The sequence below is a fragment of the Somniosus microcephalus genome, chromosome 28 (genome assembly GCF_052327205.1).
Source record: "Somniosus microcephalus isolate GS21.2 chromosome 28, FLI_Smic_1.0, whole genome shotgun sequence".
Classification (NCBI taxonomy): Eukaryota; Metazoa; Chordata; class Chondrichthyes; order Squaliformes; family Somniosidae; genus Somniosus; species Somniosus microcephalus.
In genome coordinates this window covers 14,167,891-14,188,692 of record NC_141014.1, presented here as the reverse complement: position 1 = coordinate 14,188,692, position 20,802 = coordinate 14,167,891, and the positions used below count along the sequence as shown (strand labels likewise).

The following is a 20,802-nucleotide window of genomic DNA, read 5'->3' as shown; positions in this document are numbered from 1 at the left end:
ACTAACTCACACATATATATTTCAAAGTGACAAATTACTGTTTCCGTGCTGCACATTCTATGTAATATTTTTCATTTCCCATGCCATTAGTACTGAATTAAGGGCAGTTTTGTGCTGTGCAGCAGGAACTGGACTGTGACTAACCAATCTCAAATGGCACTTCGGACTCCCTTTGCAGATAGCCGTGTGGATTCTACCAGTCAACCCAGGGAAAATGGACATTCTTGCTAATAGATCACCACAACAGTGACTCCTCAATCCTGGAGAGATGGGGAAAAACACTGGAGACTAGATAGATGGGAAAAGAATCATTTGGATAAGGGTGGTGAGGAAAGGCACAATGGGGATAAACAGGGAAAGTAAAACAAAGATATTTATTGTGTCTATATCACAAAATAAGCAATTCCAGATAGATCATTCGGCATTGAAGTATTTTATTCTGATGCAAAAAATGCCTCAAAATCATTCTACATATTCATGATACTTATCCTTTAAATAAAACACAAACCATAATTAGAAAAACAATTTTCACATGCCCAACCAGGAAAATAAACTACAAGGTACTTGCACTTACTAAATATTTACAGTAACAATGCGGCGGCAGAAAATCATGGTCTGAACGATCGAAAATCAGCCCGTCCCTTTTGTACGGCCATTGCATTGGTTCTTGTACAGAGAAACCGCAGTCATGACTTGTGTACATGTATCTGTCTGTTTCAATATGATTACTGAGTAAGATGGGTCTACTGTCCATTTTACTGAACTAGGAAATGGTATGGGAGTAAATAACGGTTTTACAGTGAATTTACATCTCTAATCTTTCTGTTGCTGGTATAGGTCCATTGGGTAACATACTCGCAAGTCACCTCCAGGACTTTCAACCATTCATTTTTATGGCACTTTATTTTTTTTGGTTTTACTCATAATAAAATTAACTATTTTTAAATGCTATAATGAACTCCAATGATCTATAACCACCTTTTATTCTTCTGTCCTGTGTTTTATACCATTAAAATCACCAATTGTGGCTCCATCACTATTCAAAATGCATTAGTCTGTCAGTACAAGTGTCAGTGCCAATTGGACTTGTCGACGGGCAAGGACTGTTTCTATAAAGTCCAATCAATCCTACACTTACACTATACCAGATGTATCTGAAAAAGACTTGCATTTCTATAGCGCCTTTCACAATCACCGGACGTCCCACAGCGCTTTACAACCAATGAAGTAGTTTTTGAAGTGTAGTCACTGTTGTAATGTAGGAAACGCGGCAGCAAGCTCCCACAAACTGCAATGTGATAATGACCAGATAATCTGTTTTATAGTGATGCTGATTGAGGGATAAAATACTGGGAATAACTCCCCTGCTCTTCTTCAAAATAGTGCCATGGGATCGTTTACGTCCACCCGAGAGCGCAGATCTGCCTAAAGTTACCTTTTAAACTGAAGCTTGCTATGGACTTGGAGAGCTTTTGGAATGGGGCTAAATGGAGTCACCCATTTAAGACCAGCGTCAGCCTGCTGGTGTGCATCAGTGCTGGGGAATTACACTGCAAGGCTTAAAAAGCAGAACTTAGTGGGTCGTACTATTTCCATAAAGATTGGTATTGTGCGCCTTTAGGATATTCCCAGTGGAGCACCTGCTCAAGCGCATTGAACAAGGACCAAAAACTGAACTTGAAACTGTAAAAAGAAATAGTTTCATTAAAACACAGCAGCAACAACAAACACCCTGCAATTTTTTCATCCAAAGGGTAACCAAGTCGTGGAATAAGTTAGCAGGGAAGGCCATCGAAGCGGACAGTACAAGTGGGTTCAAAGGTCAATCTGATGCGTCTCTGGACAAAAATTGCGATTATACAGCGAGAAAGCAGTTAGACGGAGCGGATCTATAAAAGGGACAGGTTCGTTTGGCTTTTTGATTTAAAAAAAAAAAAAATTCTTGTGTACTTACATATATATGAAATCTAAAAAATGACTCTGTCCCAAACTTGTACATGATAAATTACATTCCCAAGACGTAACACCATCCAAGAGTGAAGTATGAGGCTGCAACAATTTAATAAATTACTTAAAATATCGAGCAAATGGGAATTTTGATACCAGCCGATTGTATCCTCAGATTGAGAATGGAACTGTGGGCAACAAGTAAGGTAACAATGTGCTGATGGCCTCCTTCAGTGGTGTCCTGTATCAGAGACCAGTGGGGACACGGAGGGCGGTTGGGGAAAACGAAAAAATGATACTGGACCACTCAGAAGTGAGCTGCTCAATTATCATCATTAGCAATGAGTGAAAGGCAACCTTCACACTCATACTGCAATCTTAGTTGCACGTAAGATTGCGAAAATATCTTTTCAGTGAATTTGCCCAATTGCATTTCCCCCCCCCCACCAGAGGGAAACAGTTTAGTCTCTGAAACGCCTGCTGGTGCCTTTACTCGTTGATTAGGACATGACGGTACGATCCGGTCAGAGGGTAGAAGACATCTGCTGTAGGCTGCAGTCTGGGCTTCGCATTGATCAGCTTGCTGCGATTGTGGTGCCACTACCCAGTTTCATGATCACCTGCTGGCAATCGCTGACAGACCGCTTGTCTCCGAGTTTCTCCAGCGTACGTGCAGCCTCGGCCAGCATAATCGCTCTCTGACCCGGTGAAGAAAGGAACGAGAGGGGAAGGTGACGGCACGCCAGGAGTATGGCTGTCGCTCTCTCTCTCTGGCCTGGAAGAGCGTCCAATTCACCTGTTATTATAAAAAAGTATAAATTATTTTTGCAACTCTGTTCTCACTTAATGGAGTAGAGGTTCATTTACTGGAATTCCAAATAGATTGCAGTGAACCTACCTCCTGTCGTGTTTGAAATTTTGCTCTGTGAAAATCAGCAAGATGCTAAACCATCCTGCAATTCTATTGTTTGCTATTGTAACAGAGTTGCTTCGCTGCTTAAAATAAATGAGTTAACACCTTCATTGCAATAGAAAACAGAGGATTCGCATAGGAATGTCTTAGAATACGTATGCTAAAATGTGTCATTTTAAGGCCACTGTTTTGGGCAGGACTACTGGATTTTTGATTGAAAGTTGGTTCTAATTTTGATATTCTCTTTCTCCAGCTTAAACTCCGTCCTTAACCTGTACTCTTCAGAACTTTTTCACTGGACAATCAACAGTTTCAACACAATTAGTCGATCAGAATTGCCACGCAGCTGAATGGCGGCCAGAAGCTTCTAAAGCTGGCTCAGGGAGGGCGCATTCAGCACATGCCGCCTGGCACACGCCCCCTTAAAGAACGCGAAGCAGAGTGGGACAACATCGTGTCCCTGCTGACCTGGTGTGTGGCACAGAGAAAAGAACAAACAGGAATTGTGGAGGCCTGTGCCTTTTTAAAACACATTTTCTAAATAGGCGGAGCCCCATTGTGGCAATCAGGTCTTGGACTCTCCCATTAAGTACAGTATACGAAGTTGCTCCATAATAATCTTAAATTATATGCGAACAATGACGGACAGGTAAAGACCCTCTGGTCCACCCAGCCTGACCCACACACCTTGCGTTAACTTGTGTATCACAATATAAACACTCCATACCCCACCCAAAACCATGTGATCTCCTGGGAGGGGCAAAAGCCAGATAAACCCCAGGCCAACTTGGGGGGGGGGGAAAAAAAAAAAAAAAAAACTGGGAAATTCCTCTCCGACCCATCTAAGCGATCAAAACCAGTCCAGGAGATCATTCTAGCCCTGAATTCCCTGCAGTGCCCACCTTCTGGAAGGACACAGATTGGCAAACGAACCGGAGGGGAGATGAGAGTTTTTTTCCCCACGCAGCGAGCTACGATGATCTGGAACGCACCGCTTGAAAGGACGGTGGAAGCAGATTCAATAGTAACTTGCAAAAAGGGAATTGGATAAATACTTGAAGGGGAAAAAAATTGCAAGGCCATGAGGAAAGAGCGGGGGAGTGGGACTTTGAGAGAGCACAATGGGCCGAATGGCCTCCTGTGCTGTATGATTCAATGAATACAAAAAGATACAAGGCTGTGCGCACAATGTAACAAGTTTTAAAACAGCTAACAAGGAAGAGGATATTTCTATTTGCAACAATACTTTCTCGTCAGGATGACCTACTGGATTGCACACAAGGACCGCCAGCAGTGGAAGCTGGCCTACTGGTATGAAAGGTATTCACCTTGTTGGATGGGGTGTGACGTGCGTCTCCTCAGGCTGTGCTCCAGAAGCTGGTGGGTTCGAGTTGGGCTTGCACCCGCCATCAACCGAACAGTTGCTTCATGCAAAAACATCTAAAAAGAAAGGTCAAGCACAACGCCGAAACTATTAAACACACAACAATTGTATAATCTGATACAAACACCTGTTCACCCATCACCCCTGTGCTTGCTGACCTACATTGGCTCCTGATCGAGGCGTTGCCGGACTTTAAAATTCTCATCCTTGTTTTCAAGTCCCTCCGTGGCCTCTTCCCCATCCCATCTCTGTAACCTCCTCCAGCCCCACAACCCTCCGAGATCTCCATGCTCCTCCAATTCGGGTCTCTTGCGTTTCCCCGATTTTCATCGCTCCACTATTGGAGGCCGTGCCTTCAGCCAAGGCCCTAAGCTCTGGAATTCCCTCCTTAAACCTCTATGCCTCTCTACATCTCTCTCTCCTCCTTTAAGATGCGCCTTAAAACTTCTCTCTTTGACCAAGCTTTTGGTTACCTGCCCTAATAGTTCCTTATGTGGCTCGATGTCAAATTTTGTTTGATAATCGCTCCTGTGAAGCACCTTGGGGCGTTTTATTATGGTAAAGGCGCTATATAAATGCAAGATGTTGTATTACAGTTGCATTGAAAAACCAGAGTCGTTTTCTGCACAGGATGCGGCGATTTTCTTTTCTATGCTGGTTCTTTGCTACAACAATCCACAACTAATTCCAGCTCCTTGCTCTCTCCCCATAGCCCTGTATCTTTCTCCGTTTCAAATGTTTATCCAATTTTCCCTTAAAAGGCGCAACGGTCTCTGCCTCACCCACTCGCCACTCTCCATGCTCCAATAACCCTCTGAGCAAATAAATTCATCCTCACCCGTCATCACCGGCTCCCCAACCAGGGGAATTGGCCTTTCCCAACTAAAGCCCTTAAATTATTTTTAAAACTTTGATTAAATAGGGTCTTGGCCACCTCTGCTCCAGTGGAAATAGTCCCACTGTCTCAAATCTCTCCTCAAATTAAAGATGAAGCACGGGAAGGAGTACATTAGAGCAGCTACAGGCGAGATGCCCTCCTTTTAAAAAGTACTTTCTCACCGTACCGTCTTTTTTTAATATAAAAGGGCACCAGGTGCCTTTCCCAGCTGAGATGATGATGAAGATGTCATTAGGATTGTGATAATGCCGCTGAGTGCTGAGAGATAGACAAGAGGCACTTGTGAGAAGAGCGACTTTTCCTCACTAATGTGGACTCTTCTCACCTTGACGAGGTAGGTCAGTGCTAACGAATAATACGTTGTTTCTTTTCATCAGCTAATAAGAGTACGGAAGAGCAACTCTACTGCTCGAATTTACCTTTTCCACACGAGACAACTTTATGGTTCAGAGCTGGACTGCCAGTTTTCTTGTTTAACTAAGGGTAGTTTTGTGAAGTGGAGTTATGCTAAGGAACTAGGCTGATTAGCGTGTAAAGTTAAGGCATATGGGATTGGGGGCAAGGTACTGACTTGGATAGAGAACTGGTTGGCAGACAGGAAGCAAAGAGTTGGAATAAACGGTTCTTTTTCCAAGTGGCAGGCAGTGACTAGTGGGGTACCGCAGGGATCGGTCCTTGGACCCCAGCTATTCACAATATATATTAATGATCTAGACGAGGGAACTAGATGCAATATCTTCAAGTTTGCAGACGACACAAAGCTGGGTGGACGTGTGTGCTGTGAAACTCCAGTATGATTTGGACAGGTTGGGTGATTGGGCAGATGTATGGCAGATGCAGTATAATGTGGATAAATGCAAGGTTATCCACTTTGGTGTCAAAAACAGGAAGGCAGATTATTATCTAAATGGCAACAGATTGGGAGAAGGGGAAGTGCAACGAGACCTGGGTGTCCTTGTGCACCAGTCGCTGAAGATAAGCATGCAGGTGCAGCAGGCAGTTAAGAAGGCAAATGGTATGTTGGCCTTCGTAGCGAGAGGGTTCGAGTACAGGAACAAGGATGTCTTGCTGCAGTTGTACAGGGCCTTGGTGAGACCACACCTTGAGCATTGTGTGCAGTTTTGGTCGCCTTATCTGAGGAAGGATGTTCTTGCCATGGAGGGAGTGCAGCGAAGATTCACCAGACTGATACCTGGGATGGCAGGAATGACGTATGAGGAGAGATTGGGTCAATTGGGCTTATACTCGCTGGAGTTTAGAAGAATGAGAGGGGATCTCATTGAAACTTATAAAATTCTAACAGGACTAGACAAACTTGATGCAGGAAGGATGTTCCCGATGGCCGGGGAGTCCAGAACCAGGGGTCACAGTCTAAGGATAAGGGGTAAGCCATCTAGGACAGAGATGAGGAGGAATTTCTTCACCCAGTGGTGAACCTGTGGAATTCTCTACCACAGAAGGTAGTTGAGGTCAACTTATTAAATATATTCAAGGAGTTAGATATATTTCTTGAGGTTAAAGGGAGCAAGGGATATGGGGAGAAGGCAGGGACAGGGTACTGAATTTGGATGATCAGCCATGATCTCATTGAATGGCGGCGCAGGCTCGAGGGGCCGAATGGCCTACTCCTGCTCCTATCTTCTATGTTTCTATGATAATATCCAAACTCAACTTACAGCCGGTCAGTTTGAACTGATTTAAAACTATGTCTGATGAAAGGTCATCGACCTGAAACGTTAACTCTGTTTCTCGGTCCACAGATGCTGCTTGACCTGCTGAGTATTTCCAGCATTTTCTGTTTTTATTCCTAAAGGTAACCCCTGTTAAAAATAATTCTAATAACTTCAATAGTCTTTTGTTTTACCTGATCTTTTTTGATTCAATGGAAAGTGTCGATGAAATTCTGCTGGAGGCAAACTAAGATTGGTGTATACACTCATTAATTCGTGTTTCAGCAATGCTGTCATTGCAACAACTCAACATCAGTATACGTTTATTGGCATTTAGTTTACAGCTGGTATAAAAAGACTTGCATTTATATAGCGCCTTTCACAACCTCAGGATGTCCCAAAGCGCTTTACAGCCAGTGAAGTACTTTTGAAGTGTAGTCACTGTCATAATGTAGGAAAAGCAGCAGCCAATTTGTGCACAGCAAGCTTCCCCAAACAGCAGTGTGATGACCAGATAATCTGTTGTAGTGATGTCGATTGAAGGATAAATATTGGCCCTAGGACACCGGGGAGAACTCCCCTGCTCTTCTTCGAAATAGTGGCCATGGGATCTTTTACATCCACCTGAGGGGGCAGACGGGGCTCGGTTTAACGTCTCATCCGAAAGACGGCACCTCCGACAGTGCCGCACTCCCTCAGTACGTTCCCTACATTACAACAGTGACGACACTTCAAAAAGTACCTCATTGGCTGTAAAGCGCTTTTGGATGTCTGGTGGTCATGAAAGGCGCTGTAGAAATGCAAGTCTTTCATTTCTTTTGCACTGGAGTGTCAGCCTAGATTTTTGTGCTCAAGTCTCTAGATACATTAAATATTAAATATAGAACCGTAACCTTTGTTTTAATGATAAAAGTCTCTGACTGGTTTCAAGTCCCACTCCTGGACTGGACTATACTACTTTTATTTTTCTATTCCTTCCTGGGATGTGGGCGTCGCTGGCAAGGCCGGCATTTATTGCCCATCCCTAATTGCCCCTTGAGAAGGTGGTGGTGAGCCACCTTCTTGAACCGCTGCAGTCCGTGTGGTGAAGGTGCTCCCACAGTGCTGTTAGGGAGGGAGTTCCAGGATTTTGACCCAGCGACGATGAAGGATCGGCGATATACTTCTAAGTCAGGATGGTGTGTGACTTGGAGGGGAACTTGGAGGTGGTGGTGTTCCCATGCGCCTGCTGCCCTTGTCCTTCTAGGTGGAAGAGGTCGCTTTGGGAGGTGCTGCCGAAGAAGCCTTGGCGAGTTGCTGCAGTGCATCTTGTAGATGGTACACACTGCAGCCACGGTATGCCGGTGGTGGAGGGAGTGAATGTTTAAGGTGGTGGATGGGGTGCCAATCAAGCAGGCTGCTTTGTCCTGGATGGTGTCGAGCTTCTTGAATGTTGTTGGAGCTGCACTCATCCAGGCAAGTGGTGAGTATTCCATCACACTCCTGACTTGTGCCTTGTAGATGGTGGAACGGCTTTGGGGAGTCAGGTGGTGAGACACTCGCCGCAGAATACCCAGCCTCTGACCCGCTCTTGTTATTGCAGTGAAGTACCGAGGCAGTGCCATTTTTTTGGGTGAGATCTGCCTGTTTTGGTGTTTAGATAGATGCTAGCGATTAATTGGCACTATTTGAAAGAAAGCATAAGACAGTACTCCCAATGGCCAACACTCCTCCTTTGCCTAAATAACAATCACTGCACTTTCACTGCATTTGAGACACAATAAGGTGTTCTAGAAGTGCCATCGTTTCCTTAAAAAATGCACCATGTATTGGAATGAACTGGCTCTATGAATAAAGAATAAAACTGACTAGGGTCAATTGTATTCCAGCTTATTAGCAGCGGTAATGTTTCATTGTAAAGAAAATTCTGGGCAGCACGTCCACGATCTTCCACTCCGGGCCGGTTACTTGGAAAATTACCTCCCACTGTGTATTATCTGTAAGGATCTGCCTGTGGCCGTGTTTGCTTACCTTACGATGTGCAGGTTTAAATGTCTGGCCAAGCTTGCGGAGACTGCTCAGGTCTCGCTGGAATCCTTTGAGCTCTGGACTCGAAGCCTGGTAGGTCTCCCCCACGGCCTGGCTGGAGTTCGCCTGTTTCTGCCACAAGGTGGTGCGAATTGAAAGCAAAATGTCGCAGACCAACAACTGCACAGCCTGCCAAATACAAAGAAACAGAAAATGTCATCTCCAGACAGGACAGCAGTGAGAGTCAGGTTCTCCCCCACCCTTCTTGTAAAATAGTTTTGCACTATCACCACCTTTTCTACATTTTGCACTATCGAGGTTAAAAAAAAATTGAAATGAAGTGGACAGGACATTAAAAAAGACTTTTACAACAGATTAGTGCATCTATATGTGTTTACTGGATTGCTCAAAATAAATCACGTTTTCGTTCATGTTAAAGGGGATAACATGAGAAATTACCTGGAAGTTCAAAAGCTGGAATTTGTGCTTTCCCCCCACTTGCTCGTTTTACAGTATTTTTGCATAAATTGCAGTTTACGATTATCAATGGTACAGATATTGTAATTCACACTATACTTGCGTACAAAAGATGGACATTTGGATTCAATATAGACGACTTATTTAAAGCCACGTACTTATGTCCATTCCGAAGTACTTCACAGCCAATGAATTACTTTAGAAGTGTGATCACTGGCGTTTTGCAGGCAAAGGTAGCAGACAATTTGCACTTGGCAAGAAACAATAGCAATGACATGGATTGCCAGTCATAAACTGTTCTAATTGTGTTGGTTGAGGGATGAATGATGCTCTTCAAAAAAAAAAGTGCCATGGAATCTTTTATGTCCACCTAAACAGGCGGATGGGGCTTCACTTCTGGCAATGCAGCACTCCCTCAATACTGCAGTGAAATACCAACCTAAATGATGTGCTCAAGTCTCTGGAGTGGGGCTTGAACACAACATTCTGACTCAGTAAGAGTGCGACCCATTGCGCCACACTGAAATTGGCTCATCCCTTTCATTTGTTTTAAGAATTTACTGAATTCTTGGTAATAAAAATCAGCATCAGTTTTAAGAGTTAAATGGTACTAGATATGGATCAGTGAACAATGAACAAAATATTTTACCATCTTCCACAGACAGCCTTGTTAATTGGTTAGTCAGTAGCCGGTTAACGAGAAAAACTATATATTTTTTTTATTCGTTCACAGGATATGGGCATCGCTGAAAAAGACAGCATTTATTGCCCATCCGATTGCCCTCGAGAAAGTGGTGGTGAACCGCCTTCTTGAACTGCTGCAGTCCGTGTCGTGCTTGGTATACTTCTTTTTAGCGGCTTGGTACAACCGAGTGGCTTGCTCGGCCATTTCAGAGGGCAGTTAAGAGTCAACCACATTGCTGTGGGTCTGGAGTCACATACAGACCAGGCAAGGACATTAGTGAACCTAATGTCGTTTTTAACAACAATCATGGTCACCATTACTGTTACTAGCTTTTTTTTATGCCAGATTTATTTAATTAACTGAATTTAGGGGTTATACCTATCAGGAAAGGCTGAACAGGCTGGGGCTCCTGAGGGGTGACCCGATAGAGGTCTTTAAAATTATGAAGGGGTTCGATAGGGTAGATGTAGATGTGGAGAAGATGTTTCCACTTGCGGGTGAGACCAGAACTAGGGGCCATAAATATAAGAAATACAGGAAACTCTCTTTTTACCAGCACCTAAATCTCTCTTAACCGGCAAAATTCAGGAGTAGGTTCAGGTAAGTTTTACTTCATATTAGTGGCCGTGTAACCGGGGTTCCTGCACCTGTTGCCATGCAACAGGGACGCCTGGATCTGTGGCCGTGTGCGGGGCTCTCGAACCTTAGTAAGTATACCTCTCTGTAATCCGGACTTTTTGATCAACCGGCACCTCGCCGGTTCCGTCGGTGCCGAATAAAAAAGAGTTTCCTGTAGTTACTAATAAATCCAATAGGGAATTCAGGAGAAACGTCTTTACCCAGAGAGTGGCGAGAATGTGGAACTCGCTACCACAGGGAGTAGCTGAGGCGAATAGATGCATTTAAGGGGAAGCTAGGTAAACACATGAGAGAGAAAGGAATAGAAGGATATGCTGATGGGGTTAGATTAAGAGGGGTGAGAAGAGGCTGGTGTGGAGCACAAGCACGGACCAGTTCTGTGCTGTCGACACGATGTAACTTTTACAAACATATTAGGGGCCTGGAGCACATGCCCAGAAGCGCTGTGCTATAATCGTGCATGTTGGCCGTTTGTAAAACATGTTCATTTCACGATGCCCAGGGTACACCTCTGTATTGCACTGCAGACACATTGCACAACATCGCTGGCACATGCAATGCAACTACAATGCACCACAGAGGCCACCATCGCTCTTCTTTCTGAAAGACCTGAGCACACTTCCACCCTGGGCCTGCATTTACCCCCCCCCCCCGAATGCAGCAGAATTTCTACCGCTGCAAAAGCCGACTTGCAGCGGACAGAGCTGCAGGTGGGACAATGCAAGCCTGCTGCTTAGGCCCAAAAAGCCCATATCCCAAAGTGGGATGAAATCAATGAACGATCCCGTACCTTATGAAGGTTTGTATCCTGGTGTGGGCTGGAGACGGTCAAGCTGGTGCACAAAAATCCACTGGCCCTCTCACAGTGCAGAAATGTTGTCTGGTGGGTGTCTGGTTTCCCCAGCAGGGTTGCTTGCATAGCCTTATAGATGTGAAGAATTGCCTTTGGCAGTGGGCTTCTAGAGTTGTAGGGTACAATGAATAAATAAATTAGCTAGTTGTGGAAATACCATAAAAATCATACTTCCTATCAGAGAGTTGAAGTTTTTTTTTTGATGGGGAAGTGCAGCTTACAAAATGACACAATCACTAATTAAAGCTCCCCACGTGCCCTGGTTTTACATGGTGAATGGCCTCCGCCCGTGCTAAAATTCCCATTTTTTTTTTGCCTTCAGGGTTATTATTTCACAAAACTGTGGTATTCAGGGAACAAATCATCCCTCATGTGCCAAGTGTAAAAGTGTGAAGTGACAATATCGGTCACGCCCATGCATGACCACCAAACCTCTCGGGTTGTGATTGACTTTGGATTTTTGGGAAGCAAGGTGAAAAGAATGAGCATTTAAAATTATGCAGTTGAGTTCAGACTCATGGCTAAAGAGGTTAAATTAGGAGGTTGCATTGACTCGGCTTGTATTCCCTTGATTATACAAGATTAAAGGGTGATTTAATTGAGTTGTTTTATGATTAAAAGGAGTGGATAGGGTAGATGGAGAGAAACTATTTCCTCTGGTGGGACAGTCCAGAACAAGAGGGCATGAGCTTAAAATTAGAGCTAGGCCGTTCAGGGAAGATTTTGTTAGGCAAGAGTATTAAGGGTTACAGAACCAAGGATGGAGTCAAGATACAGATCAGCCATGATCTAACTGAATGGCAGAACAGGCTCGAGTGACTAAATGGCCTCCTCCTGTTCCCATGTTTAAGAAAATGACAATGCCTTTCTTATAGCCAAACTCCATTTATTTATGGAAGAGAATTATTTCAGACCTCCAAAATCATTTACCGCTGCTTAAAAGCATCATCCTTCAGCCGCCCGTGCTTCGCGAGAATGAGAAGCGCTGACTTACTCGGACACCTGCAGGGATTTGGGGATTCGCTCCACTTCAGTAAACAATCCTTTTGCTGTTGAATCATCACCCTGAAGCCAGTGTACAGCAAACGTGACAATCGACATCCACCACTTACTCACAGGGTCCGGACCTGACAATGCAAGGAAGGATCAATTTACTGACACAAGCAATTATGTTATTCTAATGCAAAATGGTCACAAGTTGCTTGTATAAATATAAAATATATGTTTCAGGTTTTTGTCTGGAGCATTCTTTCTATAAATTATACAAGGTCGAAAAACATCCAACACAATTATACCAAATGGCTTCTATGTAGCTGCGGACTCTGGTCTTATTTTTTGGTAACTAGCTATCAGAAATTGCGACCGAGGAGGGGGCGGAAAGGAATTGGGGTTAGCGTAAATTAAATCTAGCAGTTCCAGTTCTTCAACACATGGGGGGTGGGTGAAGACCGGAACTTGTAGAAATTAATTTTTGGAATTTGTTTCAAGAACTGCTAAGGTATTACAGGAAACTTTGTTATATCCGGCACCGACGGGACCGAGCTGTTGCCGATCTATCAAAACTGCCGGACATACAAAGTTAAATGTTGAAGCATACGGAGGTTTTCATCTCCGTGTCTGACAACAAACACTGTTGCTTAGCAACAGCTTCTAAACAGTCAGCTGCAGCTGCAAGCATCTCTAGCTGAAGCTGTTGCTATAGCTACAGACCTTGCAATGAGAACTAAAAAAACTTATAGAAAACGGCTCCTGATTTTTGCTGTTAGATCGAGTATTCCGGACACACAACCTCCGGATAAACCAAAGTTTCCTGTAGATCATCAAGATTGTACATAGTGATGTAAAAAGACTACAGAGTACTTGGTTTGAGTATAAAACAAGGCTTTAATCAACTGTTTCAAAACCATGAGATTTCTAGTTACAATCACTAGTTTCTGGTTACAGAAACATCCTGAGCAAGCTGGGCCCATGCCCGAGTATTTATACTCCTTGGACGGGCGCCACCAGCTGGCCGCCCAGTGTTACTTCATGAGTCATGATAAGATTCATGACACACAATCTTTGGAGGGAGTGGATGTGATGGGTAGAATGGACGTTTCCCATTCCACTGCTTTTTTTTTTTAAAAACGATTCTTCTGCTCATTTTAAAATGACTGAAGCCGATATATCTCAAAATCAGGTCATTCCATGGCTATATTCTCACCTGTGGTTGTCGTCAGACTGGATTCAATGGCAAAGGCCTGCGTCAAACTCCTGGCTGAGTCAGCGCAAGTGTTAAGTAGCTGCAAGTACTCAAAGGCATTAGAGAACTTCCTGCAACAGACGATATACCTTGGTTAATGTACTATAAAATACCAAATCAAGAACTTAAATGATCCTGCTAACGCATTTTATCAAAGATATTAGATTTTAAGTTTACTCGACAACTTACATTTATATAAAACAAAATCAGAAAATGCTGCAAACACCCACGGACCAGGCAGCATCGTTTCCGGTGTGGAGCCTTTGTCAGAATGGTTAGACACCATCTTCCAATTCTGACGAAGGTCCTGGACTGGAAACGTTAACTTGTCTCCACAGGTGCTACCTGACCGGTGTTTCCAGTATTTTCTGCTTTTATATCAGATTTCCACCGCCTCCAGTATTTCGCTTTTGTTCATATTACATTGACATTGCGTCCTTCTCAACCACAAAAAAATTCAAGAATCATAGACATTTACGGCACAGAAGGAGGCCATGTGGCCCATCGTGTCCGCACCAGCCGAAAAAGAGCTATACACCCTAATCCCACTTTCCAGCTTTTGGTCCGTAGCCCTGCAGGTTACGGCACCTCAAGTGCATATCCAAGTACTGTTTAAATGTGATGAGGGTTTCTGCCTCTGCCACCCTTTCAGGCAGTGAGTTCCAGACCCCCACCACCCTCTGGGTGAATTAAGTTCTCCTCAACTCCCCTCTAATCCTTCTACCAATTACTTTAAATCTCTGCCCCCTGGTTATTGACCTCTCTGCTAAGGGAAATAGATCCTTCCTATCTACTCTATCTAGGCCCCTCATAATTTTATACACCTCAATTAAATCTCCCCTCAGCCTCCTCTGTTCCAAAGAAAAACAACCCCAGCCTATCCAATCTTTCCTCGTAGCTAAAATTCTCCAGTCCTGGCAACATCCTCATAAATCTCCTTTGTACCCTCTCTAGTGTGGTGTCCAGAACTGCATGCAGTACTCTAGCTGTGGCTTAACTAGTGTTTTATACAGTTCACGCATAACCTCCCTACTCTTATATTCAAGCTGCTTGACAGGACACTGAGCTGAGCGTAGAGGAGAAGGTAGTGGGCAAGATCAAAGGCCCAGTCAAAAAGTTATGTTTTGAAGATGGCTGGAGAGGTAGTGAGGCGAAGAGGTTTTAGTAAGGCAGGTCCAGCGTACAGGAGTGTGGTGGCTGAAGGTTCTGGTATCAACTGGTGATGATGGGTGTGGTGAGCTGAACACGAGACAAGACCAGAGTTGGAGGAGCAGAGGGTATGTATGCAAAGAGCTGGAGAAAAGTACACGAGGTAGAGTGGAGTGACGTCAAGGTGGGATTTGAAGACTCCAATCTTATGTTCCTCAGATGGCAGTTTTGAACAGCTGTGTGCAGAATTGAAACTTTTGTGCAGAATTATTTTTGTACAAAAGTACTGTCCCCACCATTTAAAACAGGCAGCAATGCTCCCCCTAAGGAGCGCGGCCGCGCACTAACCGTGAGGTCCCGCGCAGGCCGCTCACCAGCTGCTGCCACTGGAAGAGATACCACGCAGCAAATTTAAAGGGCTCGCGTGGGAAGAAAACATTTAGAGGGAACATTGACGGGCAGTCGCTTATATCGGCCAAAAAGCAGTAACCATTAGCATTAACATCAGTTTCAAAGTGGGTGGTTTATTTTGATCTGAAAAAGGCAGTGAGTTGCAGGAGTTTTGTTCTGTTGCTCTGCAGACTGGATGGTTGCGTTTAGCATTATTCCTGAAGGAACAACAAATATCACAAACACCCTTTAAGGGGGAGTTTATCCAGAGGACGGATAGAGAATGTACTAAAATCTTTTAAGAAAAACTAGCAGAACATGCATCTTACGCTAGGCATGGCCATGATAACCAAGGTCCCCTTAAGATCACCTCTCACTCAACTGACTGTAGCAAATCTTAATTTGTTTCTGGTCTTCAGATATCATACAAGTTATACCCGCTACTGCGTATCACAGGCAAATCATGCTTGCACAAACACGCCCGCTAGAAGCGGTGGGGACTGCACACACAGATTTCAAAATTGGTAAAGGGCTGATGGAATCTACTGGAATTTTTTGAGGATGTAACTGGTAAAATAGATAAGGGAGAACCAGTGGATGTGGTGTATTTGGACTTTCAAAAGGCTTTCGATAAGGTCCCGCATAAGAGATTAGCGTGTAAAGTTAAGGCACATGGGATTGGGGCAAGGTATTGACTTGGATAGAGAACTGGTTGGCAGACAGAAAGCAAAGAGTTGGAATAAACAGGTCTTTTTCCGAGTGGCAGGCAGTGACTGCAGGGTACCGCAGGGATCGGTCCTTGGACCCCAGCTATTCACAATATATATTAATGATCTAGACAAGGGAACTAAATGTAATATCTCCAAGTTTGCAGACGACACAAAGCTGGGTGGGCGTGAGTGCTGTGAGGAGGATGCCGAGAAACTGCAGGATGATTTGGACAGGTTGGGTGATTGGGCAGAAGCATGGCAGATTCAATATAACGTGGATAAATGCGAGGTTATCCACTTTGGTGTCAAAAACAGGAAGGCAGATTATTATCTGAATGGCAATAGATTGGGAGAAGGGCAAGTGCAACGAGACCTGGGTGTCCTTGTGCACCAGTCGCTGAAGGTAAGCATGCAGGTGCAGCAGGCGGTTAAGAAGGCAAATGGTATGTTGGCCTTCGTAGCGAGAGGGTTCGAGTACAGAAACAAGGATGTCTTGCTGCAGTTGTACAGGGCCTTGGTGAGACCACATCTTGAGTATTGTGTGCAGTTTTGGTCGCCTTATCTGAGGAAGGATGTTCTTGCCATGGAAAGAGTTCAGCGAAGATTCACCAGGCTGATACCTGGGATGGCAGGAATGACGTATGAGGAGAGATTGTGTCGATTGGGCTTATACTCGCTGGAGTTTAGAAGAATGAGAGGGGATCTCATTGAAACTTATAAAATTCTGACAGGACTGGACAGACTAGATGCAGGAAAGATGTTCCCGATGGTCGGGGAGTCCAGAACCAGGGGTCACAGTCTAAGGATAAGGGGTAAGCCATTTAGGACTGAGATGAGGAGGAATTTCTTCACCCAGAGAGTGGTGAACCTGTGGAATTCTCTACCACAGAAGGCAGTAGAGGCCAATTCATTAAATATATTAAGAAGGAGTTGGATATATTTCTTAAGGCTAAAGTGATCAAGGGATATGGGGAGAAAGCAAGGGCAGGGTACTGAAGTTGGATGATCAGCCATGATCGTATTGAATGGCCTACTCCTGCTCCTATCTTCTATGTTTCTATGATTGATTCTAAAATGTAACTTTTCAGAATTAATCATTTCGAACAAGATCATTTATAATTGTAAGCCTTTTTCAGGCTCATTTTGGTGAAAATAACTCACCTTTATCACCAAAAGCAAATGACATGTTAGCCTTTATTACAAAGGGATTGGAGTATAAGATTAAAGAAGTCTTACTACAATTATATAGTTCCTTGGTGAGACCACACCTGGAGTATTGTGTGCAGTTTTGGCTCTTTACCGAAGGAAGGATATACCTGCCTTAGAGGGAGTGCAGCGAAGGTTCACTAGACTGATTCCTGGGATGGGGGGATTGTCCTATGAGGAGAGATTGAGTAGAATGAGCCGATAATCTCTGGAGTTTAGAAGAATGAGAGGTGATCTCATTGTAACATATAAAATTCTTAAGGGGTTTGACAGGGTAGATGCTGGGGTGTTGGAGTACAAGAGTAAGGAAGTCTTACTACAATTGTAAAGGGCCTTGGTGAGACCACACCTGGAGTACTGGGCACAGTTCTGGTCTCTTTATCAGAGAAAGGACATACTGTACTTGCCTTAGAGGGGATGCAACGAAGGTTCACTAAACTGATTTCTGGGATGAGAGGGTTGTCCTTTGAGGAGAGGTTGTGTCAAACGAGCCTCTACTCTCTGGAGTTTAGAAGAATGAGAGGTGATCTCATTGAAGCATATAAGATTCTGAGGTGGATTTACAGGGTAGATGCCGAGAGGTTGTTTCCCCTGGCTGGAGAGTCTAGAACTAGGGGGCATAGTCTCAGGATAAGGGGCCAGACTGAGATGAGGAGGAAATTCTTCACTCAGGGGGTTGTGAATCTTTGGAATTCTCTACCCCAAAGGGCTGTGGATACCGAGTCTTGAGTATATTCAAGGCGGAGATCGATAGATTTTAGGACTCATGGGGAATCAAGCGATATAATGATCGGGCGGCACAGTGGAGTTGCGGTCGAAGATCAGCCACGATCTTATCGACGCGCCATGTGGCCCACTCCTGCTCCTAATCCTCATGTTCAATTATTTCCTATTTAGAAGCTGGAAATTGTAGGTTATCCCAAGTTGTGCCACATTCCTCTGCCACACTGACGTGTTCCAAAACCGCCTCCTCTTACAAAGAAACAGATTTGAAAGAATTCTGGAATTTTCCGCCCATCTTTCCGTAAAGCCAATCATCATTTAGAAAGTGCCGGAACTGGTTTCCTAAACTCTGCACAAAAGCATTAAATTCGCTAGCGTTCACCTACCCCTTTTAATCCCACCCAACCTGACCCATGTACATCAGACCAGTGAGGCCACTGAACATACCCAGCCTCCTCAGTCTCTGGCTTGACCAGCGAGTATACAGCTTTTTCAAGCAGATTTTCACAAAATGCCTGATTCACCTGGGCAACTGGATCAACTGCAAGAGAAAAAGTAATAAATTACAATAATACTCTCATCACAAATAGCCATTTCCAGTTAAAGGACGAGACAGGGAACATTACAGGTAATAAAAGTTACATACAGACTAGGTTGCATCAGGTGAAAGACTTGCATTTCTATAGCGCCTTTCACGACCACCAGACGTCCCAAAGCGCTTTACAGCCAATGAAGCACTTTTTGAAGTGTAGTCACTGTTGTAATGTAGGAAATGCGGCAGCCAATTTGCGCACAGCAAGCTCCCACAAACAGCAATGTGATAATCCCCAGATATTTTTTTTTTTTTTTTAAAGTGATGCTGATTGAGGGATGAATATTGGCCACAGGACACTGGGGATAACTCCCCTGCTCTTCTTCAAAATAACGCCACGGGATCTTTTACGTCCACCTCAGAGGGCAGAGGGGACCTCGCTTTAACGTCTCATCCGAAAGACAGTGTAGCACTCCCTCAGCACTGCACTGGGAGTGTCAGCCTGGATTTTTGTGCCCAAGTCTTTGGAGTGGGACTTGAACTCATGACCTTCTGACTCAGAGGCAGAGGGTGCTACCCACTGAGCCACGGCCGACGCTAAATGATGTCATTATCGCAACAGGTTCACCTTGTTGAGTAACACAGGAGGAATGAAGTCAAGTGCCTGCAATCAGGTTTACCTCCTGGATCAATAGGGGACTCAAGTATATGGTTTATACTGTGGTCTCTTTCTATTGTTTTAGTCGCGTCAGTTTCCCCGTGTACTTGCTCTCTAAATTTGCCCTCTTTTTTTTTTTCCAATCCGCTGTCCTGTTTTCCTATGTGTCATCTACCACTAGAAGGGCACGTAACTGATCTGGTTCCAGGTCTCGGCCAAAATGCTGAGTAACCTATTAAGCAGGGGGGGCGGGTGGGGCCGAGTCTGTGTCCCGTCAGTACGAGATAGTAAATATTGGTGTCCCAACGTGCTGCGCTGCCCTCTTGGGATAGATTTGAACGAATCTGGGATTTTCCGGACAGAGTAATGGCCGGATTCTGAGTGGAGAGCATTGTGACCCAGTCATAAGAAATAGGAGCAGGAGTAGGCCATATGGCCCTTCATGCATTGCACAAATCTTGTGCATTGTGCCAGTCAATGAAAGCTCCCCACCTCACTGACCCCCCCACGCCAATACAGGAAACTTTCTGGTATCCGGCACTGACGGGACCGAGCTGGTGCCGGTCGATCAACACTGCCGGAGAAACGAGCGCTAATGTTAAAACATACGGAGCTCAGAGCTCCGTCTGAAGCAGCAAACCCTGTTGCTTAACAACAGCTTCAAAACAGTCGGCGCAGCTTGCAAGCGTCTCTGTAGCTAAGCAACAGCTTCAGCTAGACACTTGCAGAGCCCCAAATGGAGAAAAAAAGCAACTAAAAGTAAAAAAAGTTATCTGAACCGACTCCTGAATTTTGCCGGTGGATAGAGCATTCCGGATATTTAACCTCCGTTTAAACGAAAGTTTCCTGTATTTCCTTCCTTCTACAAATCTTCAGGCATCTTTAGTCCAAGCATGGTTGCACATAATCACTAATTTCTGATTTATTTTGCCTTTTATTTTTATTCTTAAACCTGAGGGCCTGGACTATGGGTCTTGGTTCTTCATCTCAATTTCTCAATTAAAAAAAAGTAGCGCATTTACTGAAGTGGTGAGCCGAACTCCAGTTGATGGATTTTAAAAACCTGCTTGCTTTTTGAAAGATGTTCAGTTTGCTAGGGACAGGGTTTTTGGTCGGCATTCCTTACCTGGGTTTCTGAGGGAGCTGAAGAGACTTTCTCTCGGAGCAGATTTAAGAGACCAATCACAGTCCACAAAGAACTGGCACCCCAGAGGATGGAACAGCCAGTGACGGGTGCCTGGCTCAGAACCACCAGGGGACTGGCAAACTCGCTGGGCTCGACGCAGGAAGTAGCGCTATAAATGGGAAGGAAATGAATAAGACGCAATCTGAAGAACACGGACTTGCAAAATCATTCCCCGGTTTTAAAAAAAAGCAGCTTAGTTTGTAAAACCTTGGAATATGTAGAAATAATTGTTGAGAGCTTCCAGTGCAAAGGGATAATTTCACAATGCTCCTTTGGTGGCAGTCTTGCTAGCAGCGAGTGCAGGTCGAAGAACCAGGGCTTTATAGAGATATACAGCTGTATTTTCGTCACTCGTGGCTCCGTGCAGCCTGTGAACTTACCTCTCGGTCAACGTCACTGGTTCCTACTTATTATTTGAAAAGATCTAGAGCCAGTTATTGGTTACAAGGGCCTCCGCCAGAGGTCCCCACCATCATAGACGCCAGTGCTCACCCAATGCAGTTCAGCCCACGTGACATTAAAAAGCAGCTGAG

General features: G+C 44.5%; 1 protein-coding gene across 2 annotated transcripts in view; it reads right to left on the bottom strand.

Annotated features, from left to right (window-relative positions):
- Positions 1 to 417: 417 nt before the first annotated feature.
- Positions 418 to 20,802, bottom strand: part of LOC147098980 (sterol regulatory element-binding protein 2-like) — a 69,423-nt gene continuing 49,038 nt past the window's right edge. For both annotated transcript variants that reach the window (XM_085969497.1, XM_085969495.1), the window contains 8 exons: positions 20,210 to 20,378; positions 18,341 to 18,434; positions 13,677 to 13,786; positions 12,468 to 12,600; positions 11,411 to 11,579; positions 8,823 to 9,008; positions 4,189 to 4,300; positions 418 to 2,743 (listed from right to left, as the gene is read on the bottom strand). In XM_085969497.1, coding sequence (XP_085825623.1) covers positions 2,523 to 2,743; positions 4,189 to 4,300; positions 8,823 to 9,008; positions 11,411 to 11,579; positions 12,468 to 12,600; positions 13,677 to 13,786; positions 18,341 to 18,434; positions 20,210 to 20,378 — 1,194 coding nt within the window. In that variant the 3' untranslated portion in view covers positions 418 to 2,522. The remainder of the gene's footprint in view (positions 2,744 to 4,188; positions 4,301 to 8,822; positions 9,009 to 11,410; positions 11,580 to 12,467; positions 12,601 to 13,676; positions 13,787 to 18,340; positions 18,435 to 20,209; positions 20,379 to 20,802) is intronic.